The sequence below is a fragment of the Lepisosteus oculatus genome, chromosome 4 (assembly GCF_040954835.1).
Source record: "Lepisosteus oculatus isolate fLepOcu1 chromosome 4, fLepOcu1.hap2, whole genome shotgun sequence".
Classification (NCBI taxonomy): domain Eukaryota; kingdom Metazoa; phylum Chordata; class Actinopteri; order Semionotiformes; family Lepisosteidae; genus Lepisosteus; species Lepisosteus oculatus.
Genome location: NC_090699.1, coordinates 33,502,332 through 33,519,573, shown reverse-complemented (window position 1 = coordinate 33,519,573; position 17,242 = coordinate 33,502,332). Strand labels below are relative to the sequence as shown.

At 36.1% G+C, this 17,242-nt stretch overlaps 1 protein-coding gene across 3 annotated transcripts in view; it reads left to right on the top strand.

Moving 5' to 3' along the window:
* atoh7 (atonal bHLH transcription factor 7) overlaps positions 1–16,956 on the top strand; it is a 50,342-nt gene extending 33,386 nt beyond the window's left edge. For 2 of the 3 annotated variants that reach the window (XM_015347525.2, XM_015347526.2), the window contains exon 4: positions 14,937–16,956. In XM_015347525.2, the coding sequence (XP_015203011.2) occupies positions 15,435–15,860 (426 nt within the window). In that variant the 5' untranslated portion in view covers positions 14,937–15,434 and the 3' untranslated portion in view covers positions 15,861–16,956. Of the gene's footprint in view, positions 1–1,798; positions 3,556–14,936 lie in introns of those variants that run through there. The other variant, XR_001478435.2, reaches the window with a different exon arrangement.
* The last annotated feature ends 286 nt before the right edge of the window (positions 16,957–17,242 follow it).

Genomic DNA, 17,242 nt, shown 5'->3' with positions numbered 1-17,242 from the left:
CACCACTATTCAGCTTATACATTTGCAGATGCAGTTTTGTGAACATTTTAATACACCATTTGGGAGTGTTCAGAAGCTTTAGTAACATTATTTTTCTTTTGTGGACTGTATGTAAGTACTGTAAGTTCCAAGAAAAACATTATTTCTCCAGTCCCAGCTGTCTCATTGGTCAGTGACAGAAATGGCAAAACATGTTTTACAAAGCAATCCACTAACACAGCTGATACCCATCTTGCTAATTGTTTGCTGTAAGGGAATTGCGCAGACAAGTGTACATTTCCCCTTCGCTTCTCAGAGACCTGACACACAGAATAACGAGGAAGGTGGCAGTCTAAAAAAATGTTAAAATATTTGCAAATCATTTGATTTCTTCATCAACATGCTAAAAAATAGATTGTGTATGTTATTTGGAAGAATATTTTTGTCTCAGCCAAAAACTGAATTTGTCTTGACACTTCATCTTATTCTTTTTTTTACAATTAAGTTTTACGCTCTGTAATCGCCTCTCAATATCCCACAATATTTTGTGTCTTCTGTTTACCTCCTCGTCCCCTAAGACCTACTTTCCCATCAGGGTTACAGAGTGCAAGCCCAAAGAAAAGTGTGGGATGCGAATAAAGAATCCTCATAAAAATACGGAATTTGCAAAGATATCATGTGTATGACGTCAACCAGAAAAACAAAACAGAAATAAGAAACAAAATCACAAAACATTCCAAAAAGCGTAACGGTGTTATACAATCTAAATGTGAGAAAATACTTTTTTGTTGTTGTTGTGCTTCGCTGTTATTTATTTCTTTTATATTAGGGAGCAATGTAAGATTGGATGTAATTAATGTAGCTATATCTTCATTTTATTTTTTTAAATTCTTTGGGTCCCTTGAGTTTGAAATCCTACCCTTTTATGTCTTGTCTCCATGATGTACGTACACAGGGTGGCCATTATCCAATATGAAGTCATCAGCCATGCAATCTATGGTGTGCTAAGCGTGCATTTGGGACCCACTATAAATAATATATTTGTCTTGTCATTACTCTAGAGGAAAACAGACAGACTGTTAAGAGTTCACAGCTGTCACAGCAATGAATGAAATGTGTTTTTTATTGCCATATAAGATAAACTTGAAAACATCATACTACACAATATCTCCAGAGATGCTTTTATTGATAGTTTCACAGATGATTACTTACCAACACAGTCAGTTTATACTGTATTTAACTAATGGACATGTGTTATATTACTGTATGTGTAAAAACTGACAAGGAATCACTTTATCCTATTAACTCCATACTATCTGAACATAACATACAAGAGTATGCAAATGTACATTGCTAGCTGAGTTAGCTCGTTGAGAAAAGTTGCTGTAGTTACTGATTTAGGACAGTCATAGGAAATTCATAATCCAGCAGGTTGTAGACATACCTTTAATTACCTGATGATTAACACTTAAAAATGGATTATTTTAATTCTTATCCAAATAATTAGTTCAATTAAGCTACTTAGTCCACAAGCTGGAATCAAAACCTACAGACCTGCAGGACTGGAATTGGCTGCCTGTGGTTTATGTCATAGTCTCCAGCCAATGAGCATGTTCTCCCTGGTAAAATGTCTTCACAATTTCCAAAGCAATTCAAGTCTCTGTAACCTTAATACTGGTAATTCTAGTTTATTCTCCTCTTGCATACAAAAAGGGATTAAAAAGCATACGTTCTGGAAGATGGCGATGCTACAAGATTAGTTATTTGCTATGTTGATGCTGTCCAGATGGTAAGGCATATCCTTAAATGGTTTTTGCAGATGGCACTAACTCCTGTAAAGGATGTTCCTGCATTGGGGTTCTCCAGCAGTCAGGACAGTCTGAGACTGAGATACCGTGAGGGAATGTAGTAACAAGTGGGATGGTGATCTGAGGACGCCACATGCAAGTATCATTGAGAAACATGTCATCTGCAATACTGCCAGCAAGACAGTAATCCCATTTCCATTAAAAGCGCGGATTGAAAAATGCCTCCATACAGAATTTGGAATAAATACCTGTAGGTAATGAGCCTGCTATTTCGTATTTATATTTGTTCTCAAATTTTGGTTCCTTCTGGGGCTTCAAACCATATTATGAGGTTCTTACACTCCTTTATGGTTCACAACACTACCACTCTGTTTTAGATTCCAAAAACTACAGAACCAATCTAGTTGTGAACTGTGTTTGATCTGTTGGCAAGTTATCATTTGTAGCTACGGTATTTTTAAACAATATGTTCAGCCATCCATTTTCTGAAAATCACTTATCCTAGTAATGTTCACATCAGCCAGAAGCATTGCTAGAACACAAGGCAGGACTAAACAATGTACAAAAAAAAATTCAGTCCATTACAGGGTACACACACACACTCACATGAGGACAGTTTAGAGATGCTAATAAACCAAGCCATAGCTTTAGAAAATCCTAGGATCAATGCACAGGATGGGCCAAAGAGCTTCCTTTCTTTTGTAACCTTTACCCATGTCCTTATGTTCCTTTACATGGTGAAAATAAATGTGTCTGTCATGTTTCAAATAAGATCAATACATTGCTGTTGTAGTACCTTCTAGTACACCTCTATCTAATTACTCTAATGACCCTCTAGCTAAATGCTAACTCTTTCTTTAGCTTCAACTTTAACCTTCATGATATCTCCAACCCTAACCTTAAATCTAGGAGTAATCCTAACCTTACTTCCTAACTACTCTTATCCCTGACTTTGATTTATGACTGGGTAGTGGCTCTGTCATGATTCAGCTTCTTGCCTCAGCTCTTCTGTTAAGATAAAGATTATTTCAGCATGATTTCTTATTTCTTTACCATGTTTTCACAGCGCTCCACTGCAACAAAATATTACAGAACTTTGCTATCCTAATATTAATTATAAGGATTGTGAAAAAGGTCTGTTATTATACTCCTTATCATACTCCTATGCAGAAAAGCTGTGATAAAAATCTGATAATAAAATATGACAGTTCTTGTTTCAATTAAATATTTGGAATTGTAAATATAGAAAAAATATGAAAGAAGACACTTAACAACATTCTAATATATAAGTTCAAGTCGGTAGTGTCGTCAGCATGCGTAGGCCGCAAAGTAACAGGTAAAGGTTTATTCCATACTGTAAGGAAAAGAAAAGAGACACAATGTTTAGGCTGTAGAGTCTTCTTCAGGTGACACCTTTTTCCTTCAGCATGGAACAGACCTTTACCTGTACCTTTATATTCTAATATATATGAAAGGATATATATTAAAATATGTTTGTCTAGGTGCTATTTCTTATTGTTCATCTTTATCATATGTTTCAGTTATTCCTCTTTTATTATTTGCCCTAGGGGGTATACAGTAGGAAAACATTGTCTCTGTGGGAGAACCTCTATTTCACGGATAAAAGTTCCTCTGATACATTCTCCAGGTCTTAATGTCACTTTGCCATGTATCAATTAATTTGGACAACAGAAAGAAATCCTGATACTATTTTTGTGTATTTGATATACAGTATTCTCTTTCCACTTGTTTTCAGAAAATAAACAAATGCACAGATTCACTTGTCCCAACCTTTTCTTTTTCTTGAGTTTCTCTGCTGCAAATGTAAAATAAGTTGTTGATATTTTGATAAGAGATCGACAAACATTAGCCTTGCACATATTAATGCTTTTTACTCTCTTGTTTTCAATGAAAAAACTCAAAGATTATACAATAAGTATTATTTCACTCCATTAACTCATCACTGAGCTCCGCACCATAATGTCATTAGTACACAATTTTCTTGTTCAAAGAGGCATAAAATCCTTTTCACCTCAGATGACCTATTGACAACAAATTGCCTCAGTTTGCCAGCTGCTGTATGTGGGGTGCATACAAGACTGACATACTGCAGACGGGTCAATCTGCCTATAAACTATGTCAAATACCTCCCAGCTCTTGCTGGTGCCTATCTTCAAGCCTGGTACTTCTATTTGCTCTGGAGGTTTTTAAACCGCCCATATGTCATGTCACAGTATAATGCATGTCTTGAATATTGCAAAGCTGATGCCAGGCATAGCATAGGGAAAACAAAAAGTATAATTAAATTAAATTAAAAGATAAGATTATACTATCTATATTGTTTTTTATTCTTTCTTTATTTCAAAGATTAAATAGAAAGAACATGCCATTCAAAGCCAGAACAATAACTATTGCAATATTTTCTCTTAGCAAGCAAAAACTCTCTTAGCAAGAGTAAGGTCTTTTAAGCCCCTTAGGATTAAATGGGGAACAAACCACACAACACCAGCAGCTTGACTGTCCAGATCTTGGAAAGAGCAATTTCTGCAGTTGCTGTTCTATCAGATCAGTGCAATGCTGTGCTGGGCACTTAGATTTAAAGTAATAAAATATACGAACATGGGAGATGTTACAATTGAGAGGAGGCCATCCAGCCCCTCTAGCATTATGGTAATTAGTAACTAATAAGGATCTCACCCTTCTGTTTCTTGAAGGTATCTTCTTCAACAGCCTGGCTGGGGAGCTTGTTCCACATGCATAAAAACTCCCATTAAGTATAATTCAAAATTCAGAGTAGTTGTGTAGTACTTACAGTATTTTTTGTGGGGCTGGGCAACAGGTTAACTAGGAGGATTTACAACTCAGGAATGAAGACTAAATCATAGGAAGGCCATGTAAGCAATGCTTTAATTACCCATTTTGAACCCTAGTTATGAGAATTTCATCCATCCGTTTCCATAAGTCAACGTATCAGCTTTTACAACATGGCTGGGGAGCTGTTCCCATACTCCCACAACTCTGTAATCAACTTCTGTTTTCAAAAATGGGTTTGGAAAAGAACAACTAGACAGTGTCAAAGGATAGCAGCATTTGCTTAAGGGCTTATATTATTAATGGTCCCTGCTTCCACATAAAACTTTTTTTTCTTAACAAGTTTCCTAACATCCTATTTTCTAAAAGTGGTTTATAAAATAATCAAAGCAAAAAAAAAAATGCTGTTGCTCAGGTGGCTGAACAATAAAGCAAATCCAGAGCTTAGTAAATCCACTCTGACTTATTAATGATAAATTACTTCTACCTGATGGTGCAGTTTTGCTGGCTAAAGTGAGCTCTAAATGGGTTATATTTATTAATCATCGGTGTGCTAATTGCAGACAGGAGGTTTTTGCTAATTAGACACGAAGGCATATGCAACAACAGACAGGTCTTCTGCAAGCAAAGGAGTGAAAGTGTACTCTGATATACAGTACAAAACAGTGAGAAGTTGCTTTTGGAGGTAAGTCATTACAAAAAACTCTTTACAGCTCACCTCATCATCCATCTCTTAAGACAGAAGAAGTGAGAAAGTATTATATTAGCTTTGAGCTGAGTGCTTGGTTGTCTCTTCATCTTCAGTTCTAGTACTTTTTTGTGAGGCTTCAAAAATGTATCAAATTAAAATAAAAGGACAAATTTTAAAATACCCTATAGAAAAGTTCCTTAGTAGTACTGTAGTTATCAATTACTTGTGTTTCTCTTGCCCTTCCCAAGGAATTCATATTGCCCCCTAACAAAAACAGTCTTTCAATAGCCATTCTCCATTAAATGTCCACCATGTAATAATCTTTGTCAATGTTGTAACAGAATCACAAATACTGTATGTAAACAACAGTGAAAAATAGTTTAAATAATGACAATGTGTGCACAATGAGTCTATTGTGTAACGTTATGAGTAAAAATTAATTTCCATTCATGTGAAATGTCTGAATCTAATGCAAGCTTTAAGGAGGCATTCAAGCATGAAGTTCTTCATTTTGGTTTCCCCTATCATATTGGATGCACACCTACTGAATGCACAAGGCAACCACATCTACAGTATCACTATGAACAGTTAAAGATGGCACTGTAAAGGGATCTCTGTTGTTTGTACAGTTATACTGGCATTATGCAGAAGCAGATGTCTAGCTTATCATGTTTTGCTTGTTATGCATACATAATCTGTATGCATTATGGCAGGGAAACTGAAATTCCTGGATTAAACTAACACTCATAGCCTTGCAAATTCTTCAGGACACACTGTTTTTTAAGAACGCAGCTTTACATTTTTGGTATATTATGTTTTATTATGGGGACTACTGTATACATAGGAATAGTTTATATTCTACACTGTGAATTCAGAAAACATAGAGTTTAAACTTGATGAAAGTGTGCAGACATTTTCAGGTTCACACTGAAATAATCTGTATTTGTGAAGAAAACCTGTTTTTTATTGTTAATTATAGGTGCCTTATTATTTTACTTATTAACATTATTAATAGTTTCATTTTGATCTCTGTCAAGTGAGTATGTAATTAAAAGGCTTGAAGGGTGGGTGTGAAGGGATGGGGCTGTCTTTGCTGGAGGAATGACAATGAAGATCATAATTTACGATGAAAGCTCTCACATTGAAATCAAAGCATTTTTTCCCAGTGGGGAGTAAGTAAATCAGAAGCAACTACAGTATTTTAAAGAAGAATATTATCTATCAATCATCCAGACCGTCAGGAAAATCAGTTTCAGCTTGACTGTCTCAAAACGTGTTTATTATTTCTGTGCCAACATTGTCGGTGTTTCATCTGCATTATAATTATCCCATCAAAACTATAAGTAATTGTATAATAACAGAGTGTATAAAGTTTACATTATTGTAAAATGTGTTATAAAAAAACATCCCAAACAGCAACATGGTAGTTAGGTTTCATATTATGATAGGCAGTAAAGGTGTTTCTTTTTCACAGTAAAATTCATTATAAATAGAGACTCTTACTAAATAAATAAAGATTCTTAGGAAGAAGACATATCACAACCAAAGTTGTGTTTATTGGACTTACAGCATCTTCTTTTTTCACATATTTTTGCCAGTTAAGAAAAAGTTCTGTTGTGTTTGAAATTATCTATAGTGTATGTGATACCTGCCACATCACATAGATAATATAACTAAAAACACAATAGGGGTACAGGTTCTAGGTGAGGCCCAAAGCACAGAGACACTCCGCACACAAGATTTAAAGTTTTTATTAAATGTAATTTACAGTAGCCAAACGGATCCTTCCAGCGAAACACTGAGAAAAATAAACAGTTTTGAGCTGTGACAAAAAATCCCTTTTAGCTTCTAGCAGGGAAACAATCAATCCATGTCAAGGAAGGGAATAGGTACCCATGCTGGGCAAAATAAGTTACCAGCACAGCTACTCTTCAGCTGCAGTTGGGGAGAAAATAGTAGCAGCAGAGCTGCTCTTTAGCCAGAGCTGGGGGAAATATACCTTTCACTATGGCAGTATAAGGTTCTTCCAGCTGCCTAGCCAGGAGATAAACTGATGTCGCTGCAGCATGAGGCAATGGAATTTCCAGCTCTCATGCTGCAGTGATTGCTGGTGTCCTGTCAACCAGCCCGTGATTAGTGTGCTGCCATCCTGGGCAGTGGGAAGATTTGAAAAAGGAAGACACCACAGGAAATGCCACACGAGCTTCACAAGACACATCCCAGCGCGGCATCACAGATATAGTTCATTCTGTGTACAAAAACTGACTGGGATCAAAAGAATACTTGAACTTGTTGTTTGGGGTGCTTTAGTATTTAATTATATGAGCTCTTCATCTTAAAAGATACAGTATCCAAGATTTCAATCTGTGGAAATAGAATCAAAACTTTGGTAACGAAATATTAAAGCACTGCTGTATTTTGTATTGTATCTGCCAAGTGATTCTGAAACTTTGGCTGAAAAAGAACATGCACACCAGCCTAAAGAATACAAAAATTTAGAAGAACCAGCAGGCTACCCAAAATGATGGAGCTCTCCCTCCCCTATATGTTTCCAGTAAAAGTGAGAGGTCTTTTTAGCCATTTTCAGATATATTGTTATTTATGTTATTTCTAATTATGCCATCTGCTGTTCAGTACATATCAGGTCTGTGCATTGGAAATATCTTTATTAAAAACTTTGTATAGCACTTTTTGTCCCAAAAGATCTCGAAACACTTCACACACAGCAGTGAAACTACTTCATACATCACTGAAGTGTAGCACCTACCTACAGTACAGTATGTACAGGCATTCTGCACAAGCAACCCACAGTAAAGACAGTGAGTGTACAAGTTACTTCACTAATTAAATGAGTGGGAAAATTTAAATAGACCAAATTGAGGCAGTCTATGCTGTCTCTGGTAATGATACTGGGGCACTGGTTTGGAAAATTCTGTAGATACAGTAGATTACTAGGAGGGTCTCAAATTACAAGGCTAAACTCTGCTTAACATCCAAATTGTGGCAAAGTCGAGCAGCAGGTTGGTAATGCTACTGTGGATGAATGAATCTGGAATATCTGTGGCTTTAATTCAAAGTAAGACCCCCAGCTCTACAGAGGCTATTGTGCTATTTCCACCTGGAAGCATGCGCCCTTAACCATCTTGCCATTGTCCTTGAAAGTATAATAATAATAATTAATAATTGCTTACACTTATATAGCGCTTTTCTGGACACTCCACTCAAAGCGCTTTACAGGCAATGGGGACTCCCCTCCACCACCACCAATGTGCAGCCCCACCTGGATGATGCGACGGCAGCCATAGTGCGCCAGAACGCTCACCACACATCAGCTATCAGTGGGGAGGAGAGCAAAGTAATGATGCCAATTCATAGATGGGGATTATTAGGAGGCCATGATTGGTAAGGGCCAATGGGAAATTTGGCCAGGATGCCGGGGTTACACCCCAACTCTTTACGAGAAACACCCTGGGATTTTTAATGACCACAGAGAGTCAGGACCTCGGTTTTACGTCTCATCCAAAGGCACCTGTTTACAGTAAAGTGTCCCCGTCACTATACTGAGGCATTAGGACCCACACAGACCACAGGGTGAGCGCCCCCTGCTAGCCCCACTAACACCTCTTCCAGCAGCAACCTTGGTTTTTCCCAGGAGGTCTCCCATCCAGGTACTGACCAGGCTGAGCTTCAGTGGGTTGCCAGTTGTGAGTTGCAGGGTGATATAGCTGCTGGAGGTGTCCAGCATAAGATAACCCAGGGGGCTGCAGCAATGGCAGAGAGAGGAGGCCATCCATTCCTATGTGATCATATGTAAGCAGTGGTCACTTTGGAAGAGAAGTCAGATTAATGATTTGATAAGGGGCGATTGGTAGAAAAAAAGAGTCTTCTTTCCTCCCAAGTCAGCTTTATTAAAAAAGAAACATCAAGAAAAACAATACTTTCTGGTAACTTTATGCACTTAATGAATTACAGATATTGATCCAGAAGTAATTGTAAATTGTATGATCAAAATTCAGAAACAGAGGTAGCCGTCAAAATGAGGAATAATTTAATAACAAATCAGGGAATGGCATCTCAGAAGAAGGTCATGCTATTCAGAGCACTATATTAAAACAAAAACAAACAGAAGGCTCCACGGCCGAAACGTTGTGTTCTCTTTCTTCTTTTTTTCAGCATGGAATAAACCTATTACTTGTTCCACTGCAGTTAACCCATAAAGTACAAAATTTAGATTGATCATTATTACAGTAAATCAGGCGTTTTGTGTCTTAGTAAGCAGCTACAACATAAAGAACTATTTTTTATAGAACCAGTACTGTAAGTGAACACCTTTTCTCTTTTCGTTCTTTCTCCAGTTCTCAATGTTTTGTTGATTTGTTCTCATTTGGTGGCTGTAACTCTGAAGCCCGATGAACCCCTCTTTCACTGTGACATATGGGTAAAGAAGGGATTTCAAGCAGGGGGGTAGCTGAAAGTCCCATAACAGCTAATAACATGAGATGTGGGAGAGTTACAGGGCAAGGGAAAGTCTGAAGGCACCCTCAGCCTGGGGAAGCAGCAGCAGCTGGCAGCCTGCACCAATTTGTAATCAATGATTCAAACTAGTGGGTTGGATCGTCAGCCTCTTTGCACAGAAATACGCTCCCTAGACAAAATGACTTGACAGCAGTGTGTGTACTAGCAAATAATGACCTAATCAGGAACATTTTGTTAACCTTCTTTTAGTGATGCAACAGCAGGGTTCGGTATCTTGACCTTTGAGGTCTCAATGTTTTGTAGTGTGTTTGCGCTGTGCCTGTGAACCCAGGAAAGTTAATGGGCTGCAATTAACCAGTCTTTCAGACAAACTGAAAATGTCCATAAAGTTCTGAAATATTTTCAAAGTAAAACAAAGGATTTTTTAAATCCCTTATTTAAACAGATGGGTCAGTTGAAAAAAAAAATCTTATTTAAACGATGGTCCAGAGCCACATTTATACATATATATGTGTACTTTGTATATACAGTAAATAAATGTGATATAATAAAAAATTAAAATTACAGTAATAGGTTATGTAAAAAGCAAAAAATATATATGACATTTTAATAAGATACAAAAATCAGGTAACTGACTAAAGTACTGTACAGTAATAGTTTAGGATAACTCTAATGTTCAGGATATGAAAAGAAAAAAATACTTTTCCACACAGACTTATACTTTTTATTAAACTCCATGGGCTCCATCTTCTCACACAATCTGCAATGTTTTCTTATTCAACATCTATCACTTCCTAATCATTTATTGTCTTGGGCACCAGGAACAGATGTGAATGAGAGACAGTTACACAAATGATTTCATGTCTGTCTCTGCTGAATTCCCTTGGGTATCAGGCAGACAGATAAATTATTTATTTTGGTGTCCTAAATGCATGCAGAGCCCAGCATGTACAGATCACTAATTAATACCCCATAGTGGGATACAGTAATGAGGGGTTTCAGTTAACACGAATGCTGTCCTTAGCTGGACAACAAGAGTTTTCACTTCTATGGTGCACTGAATGCCTTTTGCAGTATTTCAATTTAAATTAATATGACAAAATTGACAAAAAAACTTTCAAAACACACATTTTCTATTTTTATTTTTAGCTATTCAGTTACTTTAAGTAAATGTGTACACATGTCTAAATTACCTTTTACTACTTTGAAATAAAGTCCTTTTTTTTCCCTGAAGATAATGGTAGTAAAGCATTCTCCTTACCCTAGATATCACCTTTTCTGATCCAGACAGGTGTGGTCTTAATACTGACTGAATCTTAATACTGACTTTGTTTCCGTTGACAATATTAAGAGAAAAGAAACATTGGGTCATCTAAAAAAAGACTAATCACATACAGTAGGCTTCCTTGTGTTTACAGCACTGTGTGATGATAAACTGGGTGTATTCACTAAAGTAGTGCTGTCTAAATTCTGATTTTCAAGGTGTAAAGATGCTATCATCATGTAGTAATACTTTAAACTTTCCATTCAAGAGTCATTCAGTTAGCCAGGTTAAATATCAACTTTTAAAGCTCTAACTGTAAAGGTCATTTCATACTCCATCTGTAATGTTTCACTCTGTTAAAAAAAGGACTGAAAATTTTGTTATGACATTCAGGAAAATGTATTTTTTGTCTTACATAAAACTGTGCAATTAAATTCAGTTATAAATTAAGAATGGCAAAAAAGTTTAATAACAAATGTATAGGTCTAGGTTTAAGGTGGTTTAATGCTTTCAAAGGTCTTCATTTTTGACATTGTTGTGCTTGAGTCAGCTGTTTATTTCCGATATAGTTGTAATGGGTTCATGTACAAATACTATTATTCTATTATTATATAAATACTATATTATAAATACTATATATAAATACTCTAAATGCTATATTAATACCATAGTTATTAATTCACATGCATGTGTATCCTTTCAAACAGATAAAAATCTTGGTGATCTGAGTTAATACATACATGAAAGTGCACTGCTGCCATCAAATAAAAAATATTTAATATATTTTCAATATAGTAAATGATCTCATAATTACAAGACAGTACATTATGTGATAGCACAATTGTCGTACAATACCTACTGTACCTTAACATTAATTAACTTTCAGGTTTAAGAAGTGGTATTGATTACATGGTTCACTCTTTCTTGTTTAAGGATAGGTGTGAGAGTCCTCTTGGTTATAATAATAATTGGGTTCACATCAGGTACAAATTGTAACATTTCATTATGAAATCCCATGCAAAAGTTCAGTAAGTCCATACACATTCTGCAGCATCGGACGTTGTTGCAAGCACTAAACCCAAAGTTCCAGATGAGCTCTCGGTAGCTTCTACGTTGTTTAGGTTGTTCACACACTCACATGATCATTAGTATCTCATAATTATAAGACAATCTACTATCTTGTAATAACGAGATCATTTTCTCAATATTACGAGATACCACATTAATTATTTTTTTGGGGGGATGGTGCATCTGTAGTAATGCACTGGAAGGTAAGTAATGGCCTTCATACAAAATATTTTGAGGAATCATCATGTGCTTCTTATTTGGTAATTTAAATATTGTTTTTTAAAATATCTTTTATCTGAGTTTTTCAAAAGCAATATTAACGTGCAGAATAATCTCTTTTAACATGGCATTCCTAAGGCAATGATCCTTTTCCTTATTAGCAATTCCTAACAATAGTTTGAAAGGTGCATGTGGGACTGTTTGGTTTTGTGTGAACCTTCCCATATGCTGGAGAGCAGGCCTGTTTACCACATGCTAGCCTGTACAAAGGTATCTCGGTCTAGAGAAGAACTCAGTAGGGTATGAAGGCTTGCAGATATAAACTGTGAAACCTGTTGCTGATGACATGGTAGGCTTTAAATAATAAGGCTAAAAATAACAGATGCTCTTTCAGCTGTCCTCCTTATGTTTCAAAATGCCAGTATACTGCCAAAGATAAATACATTCATCTTTGTACATAAAGTAAGCAAAATAAATATAGTAAATCAAATAAAATAAAGTAATCAAATTGATGAATACATCAGTAAAACATTATGCTTTATCTTTATTAAGTTATATAAAGTATTGTGGAGTACACACATAAGGTATTTGAAGTGTGGATGAGAAACCACTATCACTGTCTTTCTGCTGCTATCTTTCACGGATACTGTTTCTTTATGCTTGAATCCAAACTTTTTTTTGAATTGGGGGTGATTGGGGTCACATTGGGGTTTCTCAGCAGCCACAAAATCGTTCAAATTCACCTAAAACAGTTCAGTTGGATTCAGGTCAGGAGACCACAATGTCTTCAGCATTTCGACCTTTTTCTTCTTTAGGATCCTTTACTCATGCAGCTGTGTGCTTCAGAGCATGGGGCTCAAATCATCTCAACCAGTTATGCAGTCTGGTGCATTGATAAAATCAATTGTATTTCAACAGCAACAACATTAGTGTTTTGCTAGAGAGCTAAGATTGTTCCACACTATAATGTCAAAGGGTATTATCAATTTGTCATTGTCACATTTTTGCGTTTGGCTCCTCCTTAATATCCACCATCATTTGTGCACAAACACAAGAACATACAGTATTGTTTATTGACGATTCTTCAAACATGAAAATACATTTGAGCATTTGTCAGTATCTATATACAAATTAATTGTATTCATATAAATACCTTATTTATAAATACCTTCCTGATGTATATCTGCCGGTCTTGAAGTGCATGTGAGTGAATTGTTTTGTGGATGGTGTCTTGAACAGATTACATGAAAAAGTATTAAGCATGCTGTTAATTGCTATTTTATCAAGTTCTGCTTTTGTGTACAGGTCCTCTTTGCAGTTGTCAAGTTATTCTACCCTGTTTCACTTGAGAATACTGTAGTAATCCAGAAATTAACCAAATAAAATCTTTATCCCTTGGGCAACTTTACTAGTCATCATTCTAAAATTATCAACTACACATCAACTAACTCCAAAAAGAGTATCACAGAATAAAGTACTAAGTAAATTAATATTCAAGAATAAGCAAATTCTCTACATTGTGTACCTGTTCTACTTTTAGTGTTTTACATTTAAAAGCCTAGAATGTCATTTAAATCCTCGATTCAAAAGCTATGAAAGGGGAATACAAGCTAATGGGTGGCAGCTACAGTAGGTGACATTAGAAAACCATCATAGGAATTGACAGCACATTAATTACAGGAAGCTTTTCTTGGCACTTGACATCTGTCACAAGTGTACAGTGGAGTTCAATTATGAGCCATTGTTATCACAGACATAATCTCAGTCTATTGTTCTTTACTAAGGGAAGGATAATCCTCTCTTTGGGTTTGATAAATCAATTAATAAGACAATTTCAGATAGAGGAAAAAAAGTAAAGAAAATCTAAAAACTACTTATTTTTCAGGAAACCCATGTGTTTGAACATATTAATAAACTATATTCATCTATGTTTATGTTAACTTGACTCTGGCATACTTTTCTTGAGCAACATTTTTCTGCATCCAAACACAGATACAAACAAAACAAATTATAATATTTTGTTAGCTTATTATTATTCAAACCTGCTTGTTAATGTTTTAATAGAACCTTCTTTTGATGTTTTGTAGCAAGACTCTGATTTTATCTCACTAAAAAGAGATTATTGTCTTTAAAGTTGTTTTGCATTGTGATAATTGACATTTACTGTGCAAAATGAGCAGGATGATTTATCAAAATGTAACCTCATTTCACTAGCCTGAGATGAGGTGTTTCATTAAAATTCTTTAAAATGAATAGCTGATGCGTTCAGGCAAGTTATATTCCAACAGCACCACAATCTCTTTTAATCCACCTAATTCTCTGCATATATTAAAATTATTTCCAGGGGAATAAATTATGTGGACCAATTATCGGAACATGCATGGAAATGTGACATTGCAGGATAAAAAGAGATGGATTTTGTTGTTTAGAGTGTTAAGGATTAGCTTAGTAAAATATTTCCACATTCTGCTGCCTGTTTATGATGATTTTTAAAGGGTTCTAACCCTGGACCAGATGGTATGGTGTCAGTGTCAGAAATGCATGGCTGTGAATGCAGTTTTTAGGCAGATGAAGGCTGTGTTCATTGGGACTTCATTAGGATTTTTTTTTTGTTTCCCAGGGAGCGATGCTGTTTTCCGGGATAGGGAGCAGAGGGAAGCTTCTCCACCTGCTGCCACCTGTTCGCCTCCCTATCCTTTGCTATAAAAGCCTCTGCTTCCCCAGTACCAAAGAACAGAGTCTCACTGAGTCTGAGAGAGGCAGATGAGTCCAGATATTGTGGAGTTAACACAAGTCTCCATCCAAAGCAGCCAGACCTGTGTGAATCGAGTTCTCTCTCCTCGTGCTGAACGACTACGCAGAGCTGCAATTTTTAAGAGCACAATCTGCCAGAAATATCTTCACAATGCAGGAGCTTTGAGAACCTTGAGAACTACCTGCAACAGATCTAGAGGCACTTTCTTTGTGACCCATCACAGAAAATTAAAAGGGATTGTGCTGCATCCTTAGATCGGCGGAACTGACACTGAATTCCAAGCTCGTGTCTCGAGAAGCCTCCCAGCGTCTAAAGAATACACTTTCATAGGGGATCTGGAACTGGGGCGTGATCAAGCAGATCATGAAGTCCTGCAGGCCGTCAAGCTGTGCTGATTCTGGCTCCGACTCGGACTCCAAGTGCTCTGAGAGACAGGAGAATGCTGCACGGAGGAGAATGGCGGCCAATGCCCGGGAGAGGAAGAGGATGCAGGGCCTGAACACTGCCTTCGACCGCCTGCGCAAAGTGGTCCCCCAGTGGGGCCAGGACAAGAAGCTGTCCAAGTACGAGACACTGCAGATGGCCCTGAGCTACATCATGGCCCTCAACCGCATCCTCACTGATGCCCAGCGGCACAGCACTTCCCAGAGGCAGTGGCTGGACCTGCACATTGAGCATTTTCAAGCAGAGACCTACAGCACCTACCTGGAGCAGAGCTCTGCAGGTAATGAAGAATACGTGCACTCTGCCTTCCCATACCAGTGTGACACCTACCAGGTCACAAATTAAAAGCCACCTGATGAGTAAATAATAGATTTGCTCATGACCAATATGTCATACAGTATCTATCTAGGTGTTAGGTTATGTGGGAGCTTTTTTTATTTTTATGCCGGGACTGCATTTTTTTATTTTGAAAAGTTGGTAAATACATTTGTATTATATTTTGTTAAAATCTTTTTGGATTAATCCACTTGAATTCTGCCAAGTTATGGACTGTTCCAAGTGTTAATTATTTGTATAAATACAGGCACAGTAAATTTGCAATATTATGTAATATACATATACTATAATATGAAATATACAATATGTACAGGTACTTTAGTTCATACATGTATTTCTATAGCCTTAATTAGTAAAATTCTGTAATGAAGGTATTGTTAAGACTTTTCAAAGCATTTAATATTACCTTAAGGCTAGAGTAGATTTCATAAACCTCTAGAGCTACCTTCACTGCTCAGTAATTATCATGTATTTGAGTTTCACACAGCAGTGATTCTAATTTGTTGTTTGGACAATGCCAAGTGATAAAATGTGGTTACTTTTAAAAATATATGTATATACTACATGGGTAACACATTTTGTTAACTTGAACTGTGTCGTGGTTGTCAATATTACTTTTGTTTTAAGGAATTTAGCATCAGAACAACTACTCTACCACCCAGAAAAGCAGCTTGGCACGGGGAATTAACTTGCCTGTACTATGCCGAGTACTAAAATATATTCTTAGAGGAAATCTCTCTTTAAGTTCATAATAATATATGTATTTACTGGGTACACATACTGTATGTAATGTCTTATCAAGCAAAGAATATATAATTGTGGAGTGTAGATTTGTATCCATTATTAAGGACTGAATAATGAATAATAATCCAGTAAATGTTAAATTCAAAATGTTCCCTGTTCTTTATCACTGCTTTATCAGACCTTGTACACTGAACTTTGTAAGTTTTAAAACAAGTACAAATGCATTACGTAGCTTTACTTTTTGTAAATGTGTAATTTCATGCTGTATTATGACAATGCTGCATAAAGTGTTTAGGTTTTGAAAGGTTAACTGGGAATTTTTTATTTTTGTAATTTATTTTTTGAAATAAATTTGCTTAACATCTATCAGAATAAAAATGCTTTGTAACATGTTCATTTCATGGTGTGTCCATTTGTTCCCTTATGACTGTTCTTCAGTCCTAAGGGATAATATATATAGATAATAATATATCTGAATACACAGTGATGCAAACATTGCTACAGAGACACTGTTGATCTATTTAGAAAAGCAATATTAAATACTGCTTTTTATCATAAGATATCTGGTGTTTACTTGTAATAAAATATGGTGGTGTTATGTACATGAAATCTATATTTCCATTTTACTATATGAAAAAATTGAACCA